This window comes from Saimiri boliviensis, chromosome 6, assembly GCF_048565385.1.
Source record: "Saimiri boliviensis isolate mSaiBol1 chromosome 6, mSaiBol1.pri, whole genome shotgun sequence".
NCBI lineage: Eukaryota > Metazoa > Chordata > Mammalia > Primates > Cebidae > Saimiri > Saimiri boliviensis.
The window spans coordinates 15,040,798-15,065,107 of NC_133454.1; the positions used below are offsets into that span (position 1 = coordinate 15,040,798).

Consider the following 24,310-nt stretch of genomic DNA (forward strand, 5'->3'; position numbering starts at 1 on the left):
AACCTTATGAGTAAGTTAATTCAAATACCTACCCTGCCCTGTGGTGAATGGCACCCTGCACTCCCCAAGTCTTCAATTCTGTGGGATGAATGGAGCCCTGCACTCCCAAGTCTTAAACTCCAGTGTTTTCCTCTTTCCTGGTTCATCTACCGTCTCCATGTGCTCATTTTCCTGCTTTAAGCCACAGGCAACAGCACAACCCACATGGTTCCTTGAACATGATACAATATAGCACACACACAAGTTGCCTTTGTTCCAACTCTCTTCCAGCTTTATTCAACACTTTTTATCCTCATCCCCCAACTATCATTATCATCATTCATTTATTCATTTTCCATTTATTCAAAAACTGTGCATTGAGCATGTATTATGGACTAAGTTTAGGGATACAGCAGTGAACAATAACAACAAAACTGGATGCACACTTTGCCTTCATGAAGTTTACAGTCTAATGAGGGAGATGGGGATGATTAATGAAATAGCCACACAAATAAATGTGACTTTGAGAGCATATAGCAGGGAGCCTCTCCTTTGACTTGGAAGTTATCAAGAGCATGAGTATGAATTAACTGAAGAGTGAGGAGAAGCATGTGTATTAGGCAGAAGGAATTGTATGTGAACTTGTAATTGCCCAATGGGTTCTTCCTGCCCACTGGCAAACCCAATTCACTAAGACAGCAGTATTACAATGAAGAAAGGGTTTAATTAACACAAGGCAGCTGAGAGGAAAGAGTGACTCAGCCTCCTGAGAACTCAGAGGCTAGGGATTCTACGGATAATTTGGTGGTCAGGAGGCTAGGGAATGGGCACTGCTAATTTGTTGGGGATGAAATGATAAGAGTGTGGAAAATGGTTCTTGTGCACTGAGCCCACCTCTGGGTAGGGGCCACAGGACCATTTGAGTTATGAGTCATGGGTGTTGGTGTGGTCCGTTGGTTGCCAGAATGCAAAAATCTGAAAAACATCTCAAAAGACCAACAGATTCTACAACAGTGATATTAGCTATAGGAGCAACCAGGGAAGTAAAAAAATCTTGTGACCTCTAGCCACATGGCTGCTGAGCAGTAAGGGATTATAGAAACTATGCCTATGTTTTAGCAGAGGTGAGGCCCTTTTCATAATCCTAATCTTTCATTCATCTTACAAAGGCAGTTTCGGCCCCCAAAACTGAACAAGGAAGGGATCAATTTTCGGAAGAGGCTATTATTACTCTTTCTTCAAGTTAAATTAGAAACTAAATTTCTCCCATAGTTAGCCTGGCTCGTGCCCAGTGATGAGTAAGGGCAGCCTGTCTGTAAGGCTAGAAGCAAGACAAAGTCAGCCATGCTAGATTTCCCTCACTGTCATAATCTTCGCAAAGGTGGTTTCAAAGTAGCACTGGGGTGGAGTGGAAAAAGGTCAGTGTGGCTGAAGGGTGTAGAGTAAGAAGCGGAGTGGAACAAGATGAAGTAAGGAAGGTTGACAAGGCTCTGTAGGCATGTTGAGGACTTTGGTCTTTAGTCTATTTTTAGCACAAGAAGTAAAACAATGAGTCATTGATTTCAAGAACATTGCTCTCACTAGCATATAGAAAATAGGATAGAGGCAAGAGTGGGTGTTACCAAGTTATTGTGGCACTTTAGGCAACAGATATTGGAAGCCCGGACAAGGGAGGTGGTGTTTCTGATGAAAGAAGTATGTGAACCAGGAGTTATTTAGAATGTACCAATGAAGAACTTGGCAATTAGTTGTAAAAAAGAAGAGAGGAGAGCATCAAGGATGATTTCAAGGGGTTGGAATCATCAAATTAGATACGTAAGGAGTAATATTCACTGAGAAAGGGAGAAGGAATGAGAATCAGTTTTATCTTCTTTGTTTTGTCTTGTCTTTGAGTCGTAATGGTGGAAGATTAGATGATAAATTTGGTTTGGTACATGCTAAGTTTGAAATACCTTTGAGATATGCAAAGGGAAATGTCAGGTAGGCAGTTAAATAAAAGGTTTATTATAGTGGCTCTAAAATCAGAGATAATGTGTTTCTCCAGGGGACATTTGACAACATCTGGAGATATTCTCTTGGTTGTCACAATGTGGTGAGAGGTGCTATTGGCATCTGGAGGGTAGAGGCCAAGAATGCTCCCAAACATCCTCAATGTGCAAGACAACGACACCCTGCACAGCAAAGAATTATCCAACCCAAAATGTTAAAAGTGCCAAAGGCGAGAAATGCTGGTCTATAGATATTTGAGAGTCATTGGCCAAAAGCCTTGGGTATTGATAAGATCACAAATAGAATAAGAGTAAGAAAAAAAGTGAAATAGTACAGTTTTGAGAAACTTCAGTGCATAATGGCTGGCTGACTTACCCAGCATAAGAGACCGAGAAGGAGCAGCAGAGAAGTAGAGGAAAACTCAAAGAAAATGGAGTCACAGAAGCCAAAAGTTGGGTAGAGTGATGAAAAGTGTCAGATGCCACTGAGAAGACAAAGAAAATGGGGGCTAGTGAGTGTCCATTGCATTTAGAAATGTGAAGGTCACTGGTAGCCTTTGCAAGAGCAGTTTTGGTAGCATCATGTTGAGACAAGACACACTGCAGTGGGTTGAGAAATGAATGGGAGATGAACAAATGGAGGCAGCTAGTATAGGCAATGCTTTTAGGAAGTCTGGCAATGGAAGGGAGGAGAGTGAAAGGGAACAGTCCTGGCAGGAAATGTGGAGGTCAAGAACAGTTTAGGGTTTGGTGATGTTTTTGTAGTTGTTTTATTTTGTTTTAACTTTTTCATTATGGAAAATTTCTAACATATATAGAGTAATCAGAATATTAAAATTGACTTCAATGTACCCTGGATTCTGTGGACTCTGGATTCTGTTTTATTTCTTAGATGAGTAATGTTTGTTTTAGCAGGGAGTTGATTTGGCTGGACTCAAATTCCCAACTTTGTCTCTCCTAATCAGCAATAACTAAAATCTCTGCTCAGTTTTTTTTCAGATTCCAGCTGTACTTATTTTTTGCCAATCCCCCTGTGTATGCATAGTTTAGTCAGCCAATAATTTGCGTAGATTTGGGAGTTTATTCTTTCTGCAGCTTATTCCCTTCTAGACCCCACTCCCTCTTCATTTCCTGGCTTCTCTTCTAGCTACAAATCTATTATCTGACACCTCAAGTTATTAAGACTTTGGCCTTCTGTTGCCCCAAGTTGCCTGCAGATTGGACTGCCTTCAGGCAAAAAGTTGCAAACTTGCAAATCTCAAAAGGTATAATTCCTGCTTTCAAAGCTTGATTTCCCTCCAGTATCTGTCTGCTCTTGGCCAACCCCCATTGCCTTCGTGTGTGTGTGTGTGTGTGTGTGTGTGTGTGTGTGCGCGTGCGTGCGCATGCATGTGTGTGTGTGATGATGATGGAGTAGCTCAAGACTTCCCATCCCCAGCTCCATCCCCTACTGCAAGAACCTCATGCACATGTATCTGAACATCCCAACCCACAACTCCAAGTTTCAGTCACAGCCCCAGCCCTCGGGATCCAGACACTGCAGTGTGGTCTGTACTTGGGAGGAGGGACCTGGAGAAGAGACCCAGACAGTCCCTGGAATCAGCCTTGGGGCCATTCAGTCAGGGAATTCTGACATGCTGGGTACTGGTCTAGAGGGAGGAAAGAAGGGCACAGACTCTGGGGAGCACAGGCTCTAGGTAGGCACACTCCTTGGCCCCATGGACTCCTTGCCCTGTGGAGAGAAGCAATTTGGAAGAAAGCCAGAGGATGACCCTCTAAACTGTTGGGGCTTAGGGCAGGAATCTTTCTTGCCCTGGTCTATGGGCAAATTTAATTAATGCAATACCCAGTACTGTGAACTTTGCTCAGTTCCTAGTCTGACTGCCTGGTTTCTCTGTGTGTACATGTTTTGTTTCCTTTAGTGGACTGTTCATCACCATTCATGACAAGGGCCACCTTGCAACAATGCTGAACTCTTGGCCAGAAGACAATATTAAGGTATGATTCATTTCCATTGCTATTGCATTATTGTTGGGTGAATCCTTTAAGCCTGAACCAGAGTCATTTCCAGCTATAAAATGAGCCACTGTGACACTAAAGGCATCATACTATCCCCCATTCCTAAGCCACAGACCTATTATAGCCAAGTACAGGTACACCACAGAGTAGAGGTTTGCATTAACCAGGCATCCATGTGACATTGCACTTCATTATTGTGATCATTAATCTGAAGATATGTTCAGCCTGTGTTGAGTCCCTGCTAGATATATGTGTTAGTTTCCATGGTAGACACAGAGAGAAATCAGGCATAGACCCTCTTCTTGAGTAGCTGATCTGTTGTGTGGAAGACAAGCCAGAGGCACAAAAGACTAACAAGGTGAAACTTGACCAGAAGCAGAGATGATTTTTAGCCTGAGATGATTCTGGGATGACTTCATGGGGGAAGTGACAGTGGAGCTGGGCCTTGAATTGAGAGGTAGGCTGTGGACAGTTAGCAAGTGGAGAGACTAGGATGTGGGGTGAGGACATGCTGCTCCAAAGGTGAAAGCTTATGACGGACAATATCTTCACACTTAGAGGTGTGTGCACCCTGGGTGTACACAGCAGTGTGGGGGTAGGGATGTGGGGCATAAATGTAGAGTGATAAAATAAACCTGCCACTTCTTCCAGGAACATCCATTTTACTTAAAAACTTTAGGAGAAAATATTTCTCTTTTTTTCCTTTTCTTCTTTTTGAGACAGAGTTTCACTCTTATTGCCCAGGTTGGAGTGCAATGGCACCATCTCAGCTTACCACAACCTCCACCTCCTGGGTTCAAGTGATTCTCCTGTCTCAGCCTATTGAGTAGCTGGGATTACAGGCATGCATCACCATGCCCAGCTAATTTGTATTTTAGTAGAGACAGGGTTTCTCCATGTTGGTCAGGCTGGTCTCAAACTCCCAACCTCAGATGATCCCCCCGCCTTGGCCTCCCAAAGTGCTAGGATTACAAGCGTGAATATAATATAGAATGCAAAAGTTTTAATTTTTTTTTTTTGAGACAGAGTCTCTCTCTGTCATCCAGGCTGGAGTATAGTCGCAGATTATTGCAACCTCAACTTCCTGGGCTCAGGTGATCCTCCACCTCAGCCTTGCCAGTAGCTGGGACTACAGGTATGAGCCACTATGTCTAGGTTTGTTTTTTTTTTTTTTTTTTTGCAGGGATGGGGTTTTGCCATGTGTCCCTGGCTGGTCTTGAACTTCTGGGCTCAGGCAATCTGTCTGTTGAAGCCTCCCAAATTCCCGGGATTACAGGCATGAGCCACCGTGCCCAGTGATGTTAAAACATGCAACTTTGCCGGGTGCAGTGGCTCATGCCTGTAATCCCAGCACTTTGGGAGGCTGAGGTGGGTGGATCACGAGGTCAAGAGATCGAGACCATCCTGGTCAATATGGTGAAATCCCGTCTCTACTAAAAATACAAAGAATTGCCGGGCACGGTGGCTCAAGCCTGTAATCCCAGCACTTTGGGAGGCCGAGGCGGGTGGATCACAAGGTCAAGAGATTGAGACTCTCCTGGTCAACATGGTGAAACCCCGTTTCTACTAAAAATATGAAAAATTAGCTGGGCATGGTGGCACGTGCCTGTAATCCCAGCTACTCAGGAGGCTGAGGCACGAGAATTGCCTGAACCCAGGAAGCGGAGGTTGCGGTGAGCCGAGATTGTGCCATTGCACTCCAACCTGGGTAACAAGAGCGAAACTCCGTCTCAAAAAAAAAACATGCAACTTTGTAGAACTGTATTAGCCTCTGGCTAAATCCCCAGATCTCCTGCTATAGAGACATCTATGGAGGAATCTGAGGGGCTCTGGTATCTAAAATCATTGTTACTTCTGAAAACAAAATGAGTGAGGCAAAAATGCAAAACATCCACTGGTTGGCTGGTGAGGGCATTTTTGACACCTGAATTGGGGAGGGGTTGGTGCTGACCAAATATAGTACAAGGAACTCTCAGGGCCAATGTTCACATCACCCTGCTTTGCCTGGGAGGCTCTGACACTCCAACACTGTTTTCTCTCTTTTTTTCCCTGCCCATTCCCCGAGGCCCTCCACCCTTCTCCACTAGACACCAAATACAGCTTCTTTCTGTCTACCTCTCTTTGTGTCCCACCCACTGCTGTCTCTCTCCAGGGAGTTTTATTTAAAAACAGAGCAGGCTGGGGACAGAACCCTGGCTCTCAGGAGCCAGGCTCAAGCCACAGCCAAGACCCTGGGACTTTAGTCCTAGCTCATTTTTTACATCTGGGTCTGCGTATCATTTCATCTTGTGCTTCTCCCTCCTGCTTATCTTCTTAGACTCCAGTTATGTGAAGCCCTTGGCCCTGCGGGTTTTTGTCCCAGGCCCAGAGAAGCAAGTTTCCAGAGCATGTCTAGCATGAGTCTATAATAAAATATTGGGACATTAAGGAAAGCCAGCTTACTGGATGGGCTAATCTGAGTGTATATGCTGTTGGGGTCCTGTAAAGTTACCTCTTTCACTCACCTTCCTAGACAGTTCAATCTTGGGGAAACCTTAGACAAAGGAGGTACTCAATAGATGATTGTGGAGTTGAATAAATTCAGTCGATAGACAGACTGAGCATCTTTCATGTCACAGATACTGTGCCGGGGGTTCTCTGCTAATATATTCGGTGCTTTTGTGCAAATTATAAGGAATTAGAAAGAATGATAAAGGTACCTCTGTTTAACTAACTAAAAGGCACTCTTCTCTCCAACCTGGCACAGGAGTTTGGTGAGGGGATGATGGACTAGATTTCAGGTTTCAATTGTTCCTCTTATCAGGGCACAACTGTATCAAAGGCCTTGCTATGAGGAATGAAAAATGAGAAAAACATGGACCCTACCCTCAGATTGCTTTGTTTTGTGGTTGGGAAACTGAGATGTAAATTGAAAATAGAACCTTAGGAGCTAAATATCTATTGACTTCAATAAACATATTTTGAGAACCTTCTAAATCCTGAATGCTAATTGCCAAAGAGATGGAGACCACAACCGTTGTGATTTTAGAGGAAGAGAAACAGGGCTTTGGGTACCCTGGAAGAGGTAGGACTCCAGCAGGCCCCAGAAAAGAGAGCTATCCAGAGCCTCTAAGGAGAATATTAAGTTGCATGAGCAGATCTGGGCCCACGGTATTGAATTCAGTTGCATTCAACCATCTTTTAGTAAACATCTACTCTGGAAGAGCTCCCTGGAGGTTCACATACAGAGAAGGTATATGGGCCCATATTCAAGGAGCTCAAAGTCTAGTTAGAAAGACTGATTCAAAAATAATGACATACACTGCATCTGTGCTGCCAAAGAGACCCCAGAGGATAAGGAACAAACAGGTATCCAGTTTCCCACCCACCCTAGAGTGCACAGGTGAGTGTCTGAGACCACCTCCTTTATTCCTGCCTCACTTTGAAGAAACCTGGAGATCAGTCCCAGTGACTATGTAGAGGAATAAGACCTGGCTTTGCAATCAGACAGCCCTGGGTTCTGGCCTTACCTGCTGCGTGTGCAGATAGCCTCTCTGAGCTTTGCTTTCCTATTGTAAGAATTAACTGTGATAAAGTCTATACACATTGAAGTGCACTTGAATGGATATTGCCATCACTGGAGGTGGTGCAGGCAGCTGTAGCCCACATAGCAGGGTAGACAGGGCCTGAGGAGGCTCTTTTACCTGGGAATCACAGGCCACAAATGAGCAGTCAGACGATTTGGCCCCTAGATATATTTGATATGGCCCTTAGTGGATTTCTAACATTTTGAATTCATGGGCAACATTTTAAAATCACGAAATTTCATCAGAAATAAATATCCAAGCACCTGGATTTGTGGCTTCTCTGGAAAAACCAGGAGCTCTGAATATTGGGCCTGTAGTCTGGCATGTAAACAGGTCCACTAGAGCTGATTGGACTGCCTCTGGCTTACCCCGGGCCCCTCCCTGCCCTACTCACTGTCCTTTTTCTGGAGGGTTTCCTCCCCCCATCTCCAGGGTACCCTTTTAGAGGTTTAGAATTTCCAAGCCACAGTCTTTCTTGTTTTTTGATGCGTATTTTCCTGTTATTTAGAAAGTGGAAAGGAAGATCTTCCTACTTAGGTAGGGAATCTCTTCTCATCATTATTCCATAGCATTTGGGGACTGATGCAGAACTTCTCCTTCACTACTTCATTCTATTCCCACAGACACAGGGAGAAGTTGGAGTAAGGACTTCTGAAATCCCCAGTGTGTGTCCTGAAGAATGTGTCCAAGTGTGGCTGGGTGCAGTGGCTCACATTTGTAATCCCAGCACTTTGGGAGGCCAAAGTGAGCAGATCATTTGAGGTCAGCAGTTCAAGACCAGCCTGACCAACACAGTGAAACCTTGTCTCTGCTAAAAATATAAAAATTAGTTGAGCATGGTGGCAGGTGCCTGTAATCCCAGCTATTCAGGAAGCTGAGGCAGGAGAATCACTCGAAGCCCAGAGGTGGAGGTTAAAGTGAGCCTTGTGCCACTGTACTCCAGCCTGGGCAACAAAGCAAGACTCTGTCTCAAAAAAAAAAAAAAAAAAAAAAAAAAAAGGCCAGGCACGGTGCACGGTGGCTCATGCCTGTAATCCCAGCACTTTGGAAGGCACAGGCAGGTGAATCACCTGAGGTCAGGAGTTTAAGACCAGCCTGGTCAAAATGGTAAAACCTGATCTCTTCTGCAAAAATTAGTCAGGAATGATGGCACATGCCTGTAGTCCCAGCTTCCTGGGAGGCTGAGGCAGGAGAATCACTTGAGTCTGGGAAGTGGAGGTTGCAGTGAGCTGAGATGGGGCCACTGCATTCCAGTCTGGGCAAGAGAGTGAGACCCTGTCTCAAAAAGAAAAAAAAAGAATGTGTAGAGTTGTGTCATTTCTTAGATGACCAAGCTGAGGTTAAGTGACTTGTCTGAGGTTACCCACAATTAAGTGTTGGCTCTCAGCCCATAACTGTGGTCCTAAGTCACTTTGCCAACCAGCTGCTAAGTGGGAGAGAGTTTTTCAAGGCACAGAGATCCTTAGACCTGTTGCTAGCCACTTGCCTAGAGAAGAGGAGTGGTTCAAAAGAACTTCTGAATCAACTCAGAGAGTAAAAAATGACTTTCCATGGTTTCCCAGCAAAAAAGCAGAGTTGAAAACTGCAATGTAAGAAGAGTAGGCTGCAAGGGAAATGGGGCTAAAGCCCAGGGCTGGGGAGACCGTGAAGTTTTGTGGGCCTTGCTTTTTAGGAAGGAGGGGGCGGGCCAGGCCAGGCTGTCTTGAGCTGTCTAGCGTAAATCACAAAGAGGAGTGAGAACTGCTTTTCAGACTGTTTCCCACAGTGGCCATTGCCTGGAGCCTATAGGAAGGTTCAGCTGAGAACAACCCTCCTCCCTAACAGTTTTCCCAAGCTCCTAAATCTCTCCCTCACCCAGTCCCAGGAGCCTCTGGAGGAGGAGGTGCTGAGAACCAGGGGATCCTCCTCTGCTACTGGGCACATCCTCTGTAACAGCCACTTAGGTGTTTACACTTGGAGCAGATTGCTAGTGCCAAGTGCCTACCTAACATGCATTGGTCCACTTTGTTTTAAATCCCACTCTGTGCTCATTGTCAGGGGTTAGATTTCTTGAAAAACAGTCCCTGAGACATATTAGGGAGTGCTCTTGAGTCGGCCGACACTTGTGTGAAGGAAGAAAACAGGATAGAGCAGGAGAGGTCAAACTGTGGTAAGACCTCAAGCAAGGCTCCACTGAGCCCCTGAGGAGGCTCTGGAGCTAGGATGGCCCTTCAATAGCATCCAGAGGTGAAGCAACAAAGTGGGCCTTTAGATTCCTATATTGGGCTGCCCTTGGCTTTGGGCAAGGTAGCTCTCTTCAGTAGGGGAAACTCCCCAAGTGGACTGATAATCTGAGGATACAGCTGGGAAAATAATGTTTTCATTTTTACAGGAGGATCTGGACAGCACATCATCGTATCCTCCTCATGCGGTATGATGCCAAGTGCTCTACATAGATTAACTCATGCCAACCCCATAGGAGGTAGGGACTATTATTATTCCCATTTTATAGACAAGGAAGCTGAGAGGTTAGGTTTTTTGCAAGGGAGGAGTGGAACCAAGATTTGAAACTAAGAAGTGTGCATTATTTTTGTTGTGGAAGAAGATTATGAGGAGGAGGATAAAAGGAAAGATGAGAAGGAAGGATGAAACAAAAGGAAGAGGAAGAAGACGGTTTTATAAACAGTGCTATGGGCAACCTACAACTGTAGCTACAAGTCCAAGGAAGCTCCAGAGCAAGCAAGAATATTTGATCCTCAGGTCAGTCTTGGGTCAGTCCCACTGGGTCGACCCAAGCTAAAGGATGTGGGCAATAATTCAGAAAAGGCCTTAGGCCTGAGGCACGTGAGCAAAGAAAGAATGTGGCACACCATCCTTCAAACCTGCCCTGAGTCATCAGAGAGACAGGGGAATTATGAATTATAAAGCTCTTCCAAACAAGGAAAATGTGATTCTATTGTTCTGGAAAAGGTTGCTAGGTTTTAGAGCTAAGGATGCTGCCTAGGTTTGCCTTCAGCCTTTTGACAATATACAGAACTAGTAGCTCCCAGCATGAGGTCCATGGATGTCATGAAAAACAGGGTGCGGTATCTTCTGTCTGAACTTGTTAATCCACAGCAGGTCTAAACTCTGTTCAGTGCAGAAGATACTTCATTCTCTCTGTTGAATCTACCACATTGCCCATTATTTGTGAGTGTGTGTCACATTACAGGCACCGAGTTAAGTGCTGATGAATCAAAGATGACACAACCCATTACTGGCCCCAGAAGAGCTTCAAGCTACTATGAAACACAAGGAAATGTGCATAACTATAATACAAGGAAGAGAGTGATAAGTTTCGTAGGTGAGGAAAATGCTATGGGAATTCAGAGAAGGAAGTGATAAAATTCAGAAGGGAAGCTTCATGGAGGGAAGTGTTTTTGAACTGTTACTTGAAAAATTCAAGGGTAATAAGATGGCATGTGTGTAAGAATGTATGAGGCTTGTGCAAAATTGGAAGTATTTCAGTTTGGATGGAGTATGGAGATAATAAAGGGGAAATTCAAAAGGTAGATTGTGCCTAGCCCATGGAAGGCTTTAAGTGCCAGTCTAAGATGTTTGGGCTTTATTGTATAGGCATCAGGAACCACTAGAGATTTGGGGGCAAGAAAGTGATACATCTGGATATGCTGTAGAAAAATGAGATGGAATGGGGAAAATCCAGTAGAGAGACCACTCAGGAGAACACTGCGGTGTCTCAAGTGAAGATGGATGATCTGATCCAAGGCAGTAGAAATAATATGAAGATAATGGAGCAGGTGTTTAAAATAGGGAGCAGGCACCAGCAGCAGAACTTGGTGACCAATGGGCTTCAGTTAACTAACACAGAATAATCAAAGAAGACTGGATGTTTTTCAACTTGGAAGATACAGGGTAACAGAGAGCAGGAGAACAGCAGAGTAAAAAGGCTCAAAAGGAGTAAGAGGGAAAAGAAGATTCATTTGGTTAGGGACTTGTGGGAATTGGGAAGACTGTTGAACATTCAAGTGGCATTGTCCAGCAGACAGTTAGCTACAGGTGTCATCCACTTAGGACAGTAGGAGCCATAGCAGTGGATTGGGATGCCAAGGTTATAGCTGTTAAGCTTCGCATGGCCAGACTTCCTTAAATGTTGCATTTGCCAAAGTCTCCCCTTGGTTTCTTTTTCATTCATTCATTTAACAGATAATAATTGTATGGTTGATGCTAAACTGGAGAGATCAGAAAGAATTTCAAAGTCTAAGATACAATCTCTGCCCTAAATAATCATCACCATCATAAGAGCAGCAACCATTTATTCATCATTCTTGCTTTATACAAGGCACCAGGTTAAAATAAGATATATATTATTTCATTTCATCATTACAACAACCTATGAGTTAAGTAGTAGTATTATTATACCCGTTTTATGGAGAACTGAAGTTCAGAAAAGTTACCTATTTATCCAAAATTACACATGGCACATCATCAAGGATCCTACATTCAGAAACTGGTTATCAGACTCCAAAGCCTCAGCTATCAACCACTAAGGCTGTTTGGTGAGATAAAATTTGCATTTTAAAACAATGTTAAATAACAACCCAGATGCTTTCACCATCAAAGGTTTAAATAGCACCTTGTGCAGGTCTTGGCAAGCAGTGGGTCCTTAATACATGTTTGTAAAATGCAGACAAGAACCATGTGTGGTAGATACAGCAATTCAGGGGAAAAAGAAATTTCAGTAGATTGTAATAAGCAAGATTTATGCTGCTGAAGAATGGGGAAAAGTACCCTCCAGAAGAAAGGAATAGAGAGATTGAGATGGAGAGGTGGTAGGCAGATTCAGAGTGTTTCTGGGAAGAATGAAAAGGCCACTACAGCCACAGAAGGCAATTGTGTACAGATGTGTAGCAGGAGATACGTTTCAGAAGGTCTGTTGGATTCAGATCATTGAAGAGTTAAGTATTTTGGACTCTATTCTACGGACTGCTCAGTCACTAATGGTCTTTGAGCCTGGGAATGGCATAACGAAAATGGGCTTTTGACACAATGAATCTAACACTGGTTGGCAGGAGAGAATGGAAGGGAGGAAGATGAGAGGCAAGCAGTCTGGTTGCGAAACTGTTGCAGTAACTCACCTATGAGCACAGTAGGATTCTGGGCAGACAGTAGATGGAGGCAAGACAGTCACTCAGAGGAGTTTGTCTTGCAGTAGAGTGCCCTGGGGCATGTCCAGCCTGGGAGAGTGGTACTGCAGAGCTCTGTCACCATCCTAGGGTTGTGGGGATAACAGTCTGGAGTAGCAGATTTCCTCTGTTTAACTTCATGTCACTCACTGCCTCTTTAGCACAGAGAAGGATTCTGAGAGCATGGGAACCATAATAAGGAAGCTTTAATTGGGAGAGATGATAGAGAAATGCCCAGAGTCTGGACGCCCAGGCGCAGCATGAGGGCATAGTCTCCAACAGAGAGAGCTACCAACAGGAAGTCAGATGTAGACTACAGAGACAGAGGTGCCAAAGCAGGGCAGGACTTTGCCAAGAGCATAGGCACTTTAGCCCAGCCAGTTGGGGTGGTAGAAGGAGCCCTGAACCAGGAACACTGACTGGAACCCTGCCACATACACTAGCAAGATGACCTTGCTAAGTCATTTAATGGTTTAAGATAACTGATGTGGAAACATCCAGCCGAGTGCCTGGTATGTGGCTGATACTTATCAAATATATAGAGAAAATAAAGGTCTTGAGCTTCTGTTTGCTCACCTGTGAAGCAGAGATAATCTCAGACCCGCCTACCTGCCCGGAGTATAGGGTAGGATCACATGAGAGATGCAGTCTGTGAGCACTCTCCAGAGGCAGTAGACTAATCTAAGGGAAAATATCATGATTTTCATGGATCTCTTGAACCCTCCAGAGACTTTTTCAGAAGCAGAGGAATATTTTTACGAATCTCTCCACCTATTTCCACTAAAAGAGAGAATAGAAGTGAGAAGATACCATAAGCCCTTTGGGTACCAGATCATGAACTCTTCCAGGGCAAGAATGGGTCTTCATCTCTTTATCCCCAGTGCCCAGCAATGTACTTTCATGGATTTAACCAAACCCTATGGTGCCCATGGCCAATCAGAACATCTGTAGCCCAGAGCAGATCCAAAGCCAAGTTCCAATGAAGGGATCAGAGACCTAGAAACTTAAGGCTTTTAGAGCTGGAGAGAGCTAGTGCTGGTGAGCAGGTGGGAGTGGGCCACAAACAACTTCACCGTTACCCTGAGAGACTCTCCTTGGCCAAACATTCAAGGCTTTTCACAGTCTGACTCCTGTCTGACTTTTCATTATTTCCTTTCCTGCAACCTACACCTTCTCGTTCCTCACACATACCCTACATTTCCCCCACCCCCAGCATCTATAAGCCAGATTTTAACTTTCTTTTGCATCAAATGCCCTTCTCCTCACCCATACGCTACAGTCCTCACCTGTCCAAGGTATGGCATGTGTGTTCCTTCACCCATGAAGGGTTAACCTCCCATCTTCTAATCTCTGCCATTCTTTATGCTATTCTGCTATAGTCCGGCTTCCCTCCCAGAATCACAATTATTAATGTGTACATTCCATCTCTCCTATGGCCCATTAATCCTTTAAGGGCTGAGTCCATGCATATTTGTTTTTGCAGATGTGCAAACTGAAGCTCCCTCCCCCAGAATCTGCCACAGTGTCTTAAGCAAAGTAGGTGCCTCATAAATGTGTATTAAATGAATGAATAAAAGTATATCCATTATAATAATACAACTATTCCTATCATCACCATCAGCTTCATTCACATCTATTAATTCACAGTAGGTAAGCCTTGAACTAGCACTGCATCTAGTCCATAGTAGGCCCTCAGCAATTCTTTGCCAAATGCAAAAGGTAAATCCCAGTGCAGTGTGAGACTCTTCCTGATTTCATATGCAGTAGTGATCCTAGAAGATGTCACAAGGAGCGCTGTTCTTTTCAAATTGGATTTTTTGTAATCAAGGAGTAGGTTGGAAAGTACTTAGATTGGTCTCTAAACTTTGGAGCTGTAGCAGCAGCACAAACACTTATTTTTCATTTTCTCCCTTAATTATGCCCTTTCCTCTCTACCACCCCAAGTTCTCAGGCTGAGTATCCATTGAGTTTCCTTGACGGAAAATAAAGTGACTTGATGTGGTTTCCTTCCAGCTGTTTCTGCAGCCCCCACCTGAACCTCAGAATGCAGGGCAGGCATCTTTCTGTCATATCCTCTCAATGGGGTTTCTCACCAGCCTGCCAGGAAGGACTGGTCACCTGCAGGTGAATGAATGCTCTGGCCTTATCCCAGACAAGCTGTTTCATCCCTGCAAAGTCAGTGGGCATCCAGTCGTCAAGCCTGATGGGCCCAGGCTGCTAAAATGAGCACTCTGTCGCAGGAAGTGCTGTCTCTGATTGATTTCCCTGATGATTTCAGGCCGTGGTGGTGACTGATGGGGAGCGCATCCTGGGCCTGGGAGACCTGGGCTGCTATGGCATGGGCATCCCTGTGGGCAAGCTGGCCCTGTACACAGCGTGTGGAGGGGTGAACCCGCAACAGTGCCTCCCTGTGCTGCTGGATGTCGGCACCAACAATGAGGTAACCCGCTGCCCAGGCCAGGAGCTCTGGGGCCAGAAGGTGGCAACTGGGATGGGGTGAGGAGCATGTTTGTGGGTGGTTATATCTACATAGCAATGGGCCGTTTCTTTCTTTGCATCCCCCTGACCAGGGCACTCACCCTACATAGTTGTGGAGTAGAGGACCTTCTTCCCTGCTTGCCCACCTCTAGCTCCATTCTGTTCCCTCTTCCGCTCCTGGATCCCCTTGCTCCTCTACCTCCATGAGGCCCTCTGTGCCCACAGAGGCTTCCATGCTTGGGCTTCCTTCCTCCCTAACTTCCATTACCCTATGCAGTTTCTATTTCCCTTGAGGTGGGTGTGACCACTGGGCTGTGTTTTTTAGCATTCTCAAGGCAAGCTGCCCCAGTGGAAGGATTAGAATTCAAAGCACCAGGACCAGGGGCTGAAATGTCTGATCAGGCAGATCAGTGTCCTGTAAACCTAGTGAAAGAAACTGGGCCAAGCTGTAGGTGAGATCCACCTGCAGCATTCCTAACAGTTCGTGGTTTAAGGAACTCAAACCCCAGCCAATGGTTTGTCTGCTCTGGGAACCACCCTGGGCATGTCTGTGATTTGCAGCTCCATCTCTGTGTCAGAAACCATGAAAAATATCCAAGGATTCCCTCTTAATGACATTTATATTTGAGATCAGTGCATGTTCATCTTTTAAAAATTGAGGCCTAGTACAGTCACCCATGCCTGTAATCCTGGCACTTTGGGAGGCCAAGCTGGGCAGGATCACCTGAGGCCAGGAGCTTGAGACCAGCCTGGCCAACATGATGAAACACCATCTCTGCTAAAAATATAAAAATTAGTTGGGCGTGGTGACACATGCCTGTAATCCCAGCTACTCCGAAAGTTGAGGCAGGAGAATCACTTGAACTTGGGTGGCAGAAATTGCACTGAGCCAAGATTGTGCCACTGCACTCTAGCCTGGATGACAGAACAAGATTCTGTCTCAAAAAAAAAAAAAAATGAGAAAATTCAGAGAAGTGTTAAAAATAAAACATCATTCACACAACAAGCATTAATCATTGTTGACAAATTGGTATATTTTCTCCCAGCCTTTTTTTTTTTCCAAAGCACTTGTAAAACTTGGGTTCTTATTATATATACCATATTTTATATTTCTTTTTCAAATTTAATTATCCGTCATGACTTTTCTTCCAGGTCATTAACCGTTCTTCCACAATGTTAGTTTAATAGCTGCCTGGTTTATCATAAATTACAAAAGAAAACCCTACAGTTGGACACTTAGGTTGTTTCTAGTTTTTTTTTCAAATATAAATTGTGCTCTGACACCCATTTTTGCAGATGAATCTTCGTCCCTATCTCTGAGTATTTCCTTAGGATAAATTTCTAGAAATTTAAGAATTGAAGCAAAAGGAATGATCATTTTTTAAATTTTTGATTCACATTATCAAAAAAGTTATACTTATTTGCATTCTGCAGTGATCTCTCTTAAGAAAATTTGCCAAGCCTCTTTACAGGGCCTTCCTCTTCCCTAGACACCATGCATCCCCATTTCTTTTTTATTTTATTGTTTAAGACAGACTCTTGCTCTGTTGCCCAGGCTGGAGTGCAGTGGCTTGATCTCGGCTCACTGCAACCTCTGCCTCCCGGTTTCAAGCAATCCTCCTGTCTCCGCCTTCCAAGTAGCTGGGATTACAAGCATGCACCACCACACCCAGCTAATTTCTGTATTTTTAGTAGAGATGGGCTTTCACCATGTTGGTCAGACTGGTCTTGAACTCGTGACCTCAAGTGATCCACTCACCTCTACCTTCCAAAGTGCTGGGATTACAGGCATGAGCCACTGTGACCGATCCATGCATCCCCATTTCAAACAAGAGCAAGCACTATAGATCCTAGTAAAGAATGATGCTTATTCACACTTCATCTGCAGATACAATCCAATGATGGAACACTGGGCAGACCTTGCCTAACAGCTGGGAAATCCTGGGGGTGGGAGTGAGACGAGGAAACGTAAGAAAGTGGGAAAGGTATTGGGATTGGGACCTTGGTTCCCAATACCATGATGAGCCAGGGACCTTGCTTTCAGTAACATGATGAGCCAGATAAGTCACTGCACTTCCTTAGACTTAATTCCCCTTTAGTACATTGAGAGCCTAGATCAGAAGTTACTGAGCATCCTGCAACCTCTAAAACCACTTGGTCTCCATGTGTCTCCTCACCAGTTCAGGAGACAGGAGGTTGGATGGGGATACACGCTTTACAGCTGCTCATCTAAACCAGTCTTCAAGTTTTGCTCTGCACAGTGGTGCCCTTCCCCCAGGCAGATATCTGAGTTTTGCTGAAATTGTCTTTTGGCCTCAAAGAATGCTTGTTTGCAAGCCTGGATGAGCGCAAACAAGCATTTGTTTGTTTTATTCTTCCTCTCCAAAACCTCCTGCAGTGTTCCAGCTGGATTTAATTGAGACCTTCATTCCTTTTAAAAGCTGACCTTAGACAAGAATTGGAACAGAATGAGTTTTATTCTGAGGCCACTGCATCCACTGGAAGGGTGCTGGCTGCCCTGGTGCACTGGGATCCTTTGTCATTGATGGTCCAGCACTCGGCAATGATATGCTGAAGTTTAGAGCTGGCTCTAACTTAAAACAAACCCACCAGAAAAAATGACTGTAGCAGTAATTGTGGGTCAGGCCCTTTTTTGTGGACCACTCGGTTTAAGCCTTACAATAACCCTGTGAATTGAGCAGCTGTTATTACTCTCTTTTTTTATAGCATAGGAAACAGGCCCAGAGAGTTTCATTTGCCCAAGAAGATCTGCTAGAAGTGGCAGGACTGGGATCCAAATCCGAGTTTGTGCTCCTCTCCCCACATTACACCTGTGCCCTCAGTTTCTGTTTCTTTATAAGTAAAGATCATTTCTTGATTTTTAGAATTTTTTATTACTAAAATAAATTTAGAACATTATTCAAAATTTTAAAAGAAAAAGGAAATAGCATTTCTCTCACAGCGCTGCACTTGTGTTTCTTTCCAATATTTTTCTGTGCCTATACATAGAGGTGGTTATTACCTAGGTGTGATCATAATGTGATTTTGTTCTAATTTTTCCCATTAAGATTATTTTGTGAATACTTTGCCTTATTTAACAAAAGTGTATTGAGTGTTTAGTGGGTGTCAGGCACCCTGCTGAACCTAAGGGAGATACATGAGGGTCAGCCTGAATAGAATATTCTAGTTGTCAGTGTTTCAACACTGTCACCTAATTGGTCACTTTAATGAGTCATGTGTCACATCTACTCAAAGAATCTGCTTCTCCTCCTGGGGCTTTAGGCCTCTAGCATCACCTCTCCCTTTTGGATGTGGAAGGGAAAGAACCTCCCCTGGGCCTGCTATTTATGTCAGGGAGGGACCAGAGTACCCCCATCTAGGAAGAGGGAACATGCCCTGATCTGTCCTCCGCATGCACCCCAGGAGTGAGAGGAAGCAGTTCTTCCCTGGTATATTCTCCCCATTTTCAGATAAAGAAACTGAGACTGAAACATGTCAACTACTTACCCCAGATACCACAGCTCTAAGTCTCAGAGCTGGAATTGGAACCCAGCTCTCTGGCTCCACAGCTGCCTTGCCCACCATGGTGCACTGCTCCAAGGGATCAGGTGTTTGCATTATAGACTGGGAAGTGGGGGCCGAGAATCGGTATTTCACACAGGCAGGATCCCATGGACACTCAAGATCAAGTCAGAGGATAGCGATGCTCTTTATACCATCCTCCCCTCTAGGGAACAGCAGGCCCCCTACAGACCCACTTGAAGAAATTCAGGACACAAAATTCTCAAAGTTATAAAGTGACCGACATTAGGAACATGGTTATTTTTCTCTTTTCCCAACTACAGCTCATTTTTTTTTAATGATTCTGTTTGCAAGACATCGCCCCCACCAGAAGTCCCAGGACACATCTTTTGCTCAGAGCAAGCCTAAGATGTAACAGAGGGAAGCTTGGCCTTACCACTTTTATCTCACATGTCCACACAGGGAGATGCTGTTGTGAGGGGTTTTTAGTGTCAGAATAACTGGACCATCTGTGTGTATGGCTCTACAAAAACTCCTGAGGCAACAGGAGCTTTAATCACAGTCAAAGACAACACCCCTCCAGGTTTCCTGTTGAAGGAAAACATCTGCTGTCCACAGCCCTGAAACTCTGCGTCACTTTTACCTGCTGATACCAAGGGGATTTGGAAAAATAAGTGTGTGGGGCCATGATCCCATGAAAAAGGGACATCCCGTGATTAAGTTCCAAGGGGGTAGGGGAAGAGAGCACCTGCTCAGGCGTCCATCATGGCTGCGTTTGGAATGGATTTATTTTGTTTCATCCATACACAGCCAGTCACAGACTATTCAGGTTGGAAGGGATCTGAGTACCATCTCATTCAACCCCCTTGTTTTACATGGGAAAAGAGGCTCAGAGCAGAAAGGGCTTTCCCAAGGTTTTACTCCAAACCCAGAGGTCTTCCCACTCTGTGCTAAGGCAGTGTGGGAGAATCCAGGGGTGTGGGGCTTGGCTTTAAAATGACACTACTGAGCCTTGGAGGTCTTCTCTTGGCAGAAGTCTTGAGCCTCTATGAATTCAGCCCAGAAGGAGATGCTGTGTGATCTTCTAGAACTGAAGAACAGATGTAGGGAAGGGAGTCATGTCTGCTTAGGGAAACAAACATGGGAGCAGATTATCCGCAGAGCCTGGTAAATATTGCCTTGGGTGTTATTGGACTGCCAAGGAAGCATGGAGTTGGTAACCAGGCTGGGCGTTGCAGGGTTTCTTCTACCTTGCAAGATCATTGTTATTTAGCATTCTCCATGTGGTACCATCATAGATCTCACTCTCTATGGTGAGCTCATCCTCATGTAACACATGAGGATGGCCTTGCTAGGATCTCTGTAGCTTAACCCGGGCTTAGCTGAGCTTCCCAAGGAATGAGTGGTAGGTGGGACTGCCACTGTGAGGGGAAAGTGTGCTATGACCACAGTGTAAACCCAATGTAGTGACCTCCCAGACACCCAGGTTTCCTGAGTAACGTCACAGCATGCCTGTTGCTATGCAAAATAAATATTTTTTCAACCAAGAGTTGTATCCGTCTTCCAGCTTAAATCCAATGCTCACTGATATGGGCAGTGAAGAGGAGGAAACCATTTTGTTTTCCATGACATTTTGTCTCCAAGAAAAACCTTAGGGGAGGCAGAGCTGGGCAAACAGCCATAGAGAGCACATTCAACCCTCTAACTCCCATGGCAGAGAAGAAAGTTCTGCTTCATCCACTCTGAATAAAGGCCTTCACCTAAAATTATAATCATTGACTTACTTGGTTCCAAAGCAAACTTAGTAAGTATCTAACAGAGGGGAAAGATTTAGTCACTCAATATTTAGGTGCGAGGCACCCTACTGAACACTAAAGTCTGGAAGTGAATAAGCCTGGTCCCCACGCTGGGAAGAGTCCTGGTTTAGAAACCATGATTTCTGCCTTGTTGTTTCCACCAATGTGTTTTGTGACTTAGGGCATTTCATTTATTCTTTCCAACCTTCAAAAACTCATTTGGAGGAAGCTGAACCAAGTGAATTCTAAGACCGTCTTAGTTTTTAATTCAGCAACTCCTTAGCCCAGTCCCAGGACTCTGACAGTCGTATCACTAAATGCTTCTCAAGGGCTTATGTGTGCCATCACTGTACAATTCTCTGGGGAGATACAGATGAATGAGGAGCTCAAAGAGCTTGCATTGTGTGATAGAAATCATTATTGTCCCTATTTAACAGAGAGCAGAGAAAAGTTAAATACCTTGCCCAAAGCCACAGAGTTAGTTAGGTGACAAAGCCTCAATTCAAACTCAGGTCTATCTTACTTGGAAGCCTAGAGCTCCTTTGGGCCCTACTGAGGATGCTCAGAGGGAAGCATCCTGACCAGAGCCACCAGGTCCAGTAGTGTCCTTTCCCCTGTGGCACATTGCCTCCAAATTTGAAGATTCCTCTGCCTGTATTGATAGGGTTACCAGATTTAGCAAATAAAAATATAATACACTATGACATTTAAATTTCAGATAAGCAATTCAACGTTTTTAGCCTAAGTGTATTCCATGTAATACATGGGTGACATTTAATTGTAAACATTTCTTTTTAATTATTGCCTGTCTGAAATTCAAATTTAACTAGGCATCCTGTATTTTATCTGGCGATACTATCTGGTGAAATCTTCTCTTCTAAACACATGTGAAGAAGTCAAGATAGAGAAGGGCTGCAAGGAGGGGGTCCAGGCAGCAGGCAGGTTGCTACTCCTACCCCTTGCTGCCAGGCATTCTTGTATATCAGTCAGTTGGTGGACACACAGCAGAATGTGAACTTCTTGTTCTATGTTGTGCCAAGTCAGCCATGGGAGCTCAGCCCAGTACTGTTTTAGAGAAGCCATTGCCACTCCTGCTAAAGGAAAACCAGCTGACTAGAGATGTGGACACAGCCTTTCCCCTGAACCCATTCCAGCTTTCCCTTTTCCCCAGCCTGGTCTGCAGGATAAGAGCCTGCAGCCACTAGTGACCTCTTCCAGAAGGACCAGGCAGAGGGTGAGGAGCTGCCCTTTGGTTCCCTGGTTCCCTGGTCCCCACAATATCAAGTGATGGATTGAAGAGGACGCTGTCATGAGACCCAGACAAAGCTCAATCTCAGCGTAGCTACTTTCTGGTTCTGTGAACATGGGCAGTTTACTTAAACCCTTGAACTCCAACTTCCTGTAAAATGGGATGAGAAGAGGTCAGACTATTAGAATGAACAAATGAGTTAATTACTTTAAAACTCTATAAAAAACATAAGAAGCTATATTTTAACATCATGTCCATATGGAAACTTTTTTTTCATTTTTTGTGGTTAAAGTATCTGAGACATAGAACATTTTATTATGAAAGGAAAATATAAAGACTTTTTAAAAGCTTTTTATAGTCACCCTTGTATCTCAACAGTATCTCATTATGGGTGACCTTTGATCTTTACTGCAGTATACTGAGAAATTTTTTGAAAATCTAAAAATTCTTTAGTACCACTGAGGAACTTAACTTACCCCAGAAATTGCATACACAGGATTGAGAAATTCACTCTATGCTGCCTGGTGCACCAAGATTCAAACCTGTGATTTGGCAGCATCCTAAATTATAACTCACCACGGACCATTTTAATCTCTATACAAACTAGCAAAGTGAATATTTTCTGTCAACACCAAGAGAAACACTATTTTCAATCATTTTTGTGTACGTCCTTCCAAGCTCTGTGTGTTTCAGATAGTTATAATTATGATATCTGTGTATTTATATTCTGCTTTTTCCACTGTAAATAATCTCTTACAAATTTGTCCAGGTGACTGCATAGTCTAAAAACCACCAATTTTAATTATTGCTTAGCTATTTCAAGTTACTCTACTATCATGTATCATTTCTTCTTTCTGGATGTTTGCTGCTTCTAAGTGGCTTCTGATGGTCACTTTGAAGGTGGCATGTGGAAGGGTAGGCCCCATGTATGCACCACTTTCACACTTTAGGTCCCCCACACACTCCACGCACGCATGCACGCATGCACGCACGCACCTCTACCAGGGAAGAATCCTAAACAGTTTCAAGGGTGTTCAATCCAGGGAATGAGGAAAGTGAAAGAGGAGGCCAGGACCCACCGTCTTTCTAAATGTAAAACTATGGTTCCTTTGACAAAGTGCTAACCCCACCTTAGATCTTATGTGTACCTGGGATTTGCGGTAAAGGGTAAGAACACAGTTACTTCCTCTTCTTTTCTGTCCCTTAAACTACACCCTCCCCAACACCTACTACAGTGATATTAAAGCAGTATGGACCCAAAAGAGTGTCCTTAAAAAGAAAAATTGATTATTGTTGGTATGCAGAAGAACCACCTATGCAGCCTGGCTGAGTGCTTCCAACCATAGACTCTGGCCCTGGCTTTGAATCCTGACTCCTGCACTTATGAGACCCAACTCTTAAGCAGGTTGCTTAACCTCTCTGTGTCTTGTTGCCTCATTTATAAAATGGGGGAAATGATGAGACCTACCTCTTGGGTCCTTTGAGAAATAGATATGAGAGAGGTATTGGGGCGACACCGGTGAAGAATAAAGGGGGAGGGAGTAGGAGGAGTTGGGGGTGAGTGGAGCCTTCAGACTGTAGCACAGGTCAGCCACCTGTGAAGAGAGAGCAGGAGGGAGGGAGTAAGAGACCCTGGGCTGTAGGGCAGCCTGGGGAGAGTCTCTCCAGCTCAGTCAGACCAGTGGGAAGTTCCTGCCCCTGCAGAGTTTCAGTTGGGCAGAAATGGTTAACTCTACACTCCCTCCATGCTCAGTCCTTAAGCAATCCAGGGAGAGTGTGGCAGCTAAAGGCTGTCCACCAATTGCCCTCCTTCAGCAGGTTCCCTTAAGACAGTTCTGAGCCACACACCTTTGTAACTGATGCGACCTCACTGGGTTAAGTAAAGCACTTAGAACAATACATGACACATTGCAGACACCGTGAAAGCTAAAACTGCTACCACTGTTTTATAGCATACGTTATAATTCACCAAGCTCTTTCACATATATTTTTTTCACTTGATCATCACAATCACCCTATGCAGCCCATACTTCATCTCCACTTGACAGATGAAAAGAAGGCTTCGAGAAGCCCCATAACCTGCCCAAAGTCACAGAGCTGAGAGTGGTGGAGGTGACACTTGACTATAAGCCCCCGAGGGTCGGGGCGTAGGCCCACTTGTCCTAATCTTTGTGTCCTGCACCAGCAGTTCAGATGGAGGTGAAGATAACACAAAACCTTGTCCTCTAGGAACTTATATTTTTAGTGAGTCAGACAAAACATAGATAATTCCCAGAAATTCTAACACATGGAATTACCTCCCATGTCCCAAATATACCAGGTACTTCCTCCTCCATCGACCAGCCCCCAACCTTTCTTAGTGCTGACTTCTCCGCCTAGAGGCCCACCTGCTGAAACCTGCCTGTCTCTTCCTGATTGACCATTTTCTGTATGACACAATCCCAATCTGCACACTAAGGGGAATTTCTTCACTCATCACTGTGCCTCCATGTGCCACACTTTGTTCCAAAGCAGCGCCACTCTGCCCTGCAGTAGAATGTGTTAGTTTACT

At 44.5% G+C, this 24,310-nt stretch overlaps 1 protein-coding gene across 6 annotated transcripts in view; it reads left to right on the forward strand.

Moving 5' to 3' along the window:
• The window catches only part of ME3 (malic enzyme 3), a 217,552-nt gene that overhangs the window by 139,015 nt on the left and 54,227 nt on the right, over positions 1–24,310 (forward strand). For 5 of the 6 annotated variants that reach the window (XM_010345647.3, XM_003935071.2, XM_010345646.3 and 2 more), the window contains exons 5-6: positions 3,890–3,965; positions 14,993–15,154. In XM_010345647.3, coding sequence (XP_010343949.1) covers positions 3,890–3,965; positions 14,993–15,154 — 238 coding nt within the window. The remainder of the gene's footprint in view (positions 1–3,889; positions 3,966–14,992; positions 15,155–24,310) is intronic. The other variant, XM_074400371.1, reaches the window with a different exon arrangement.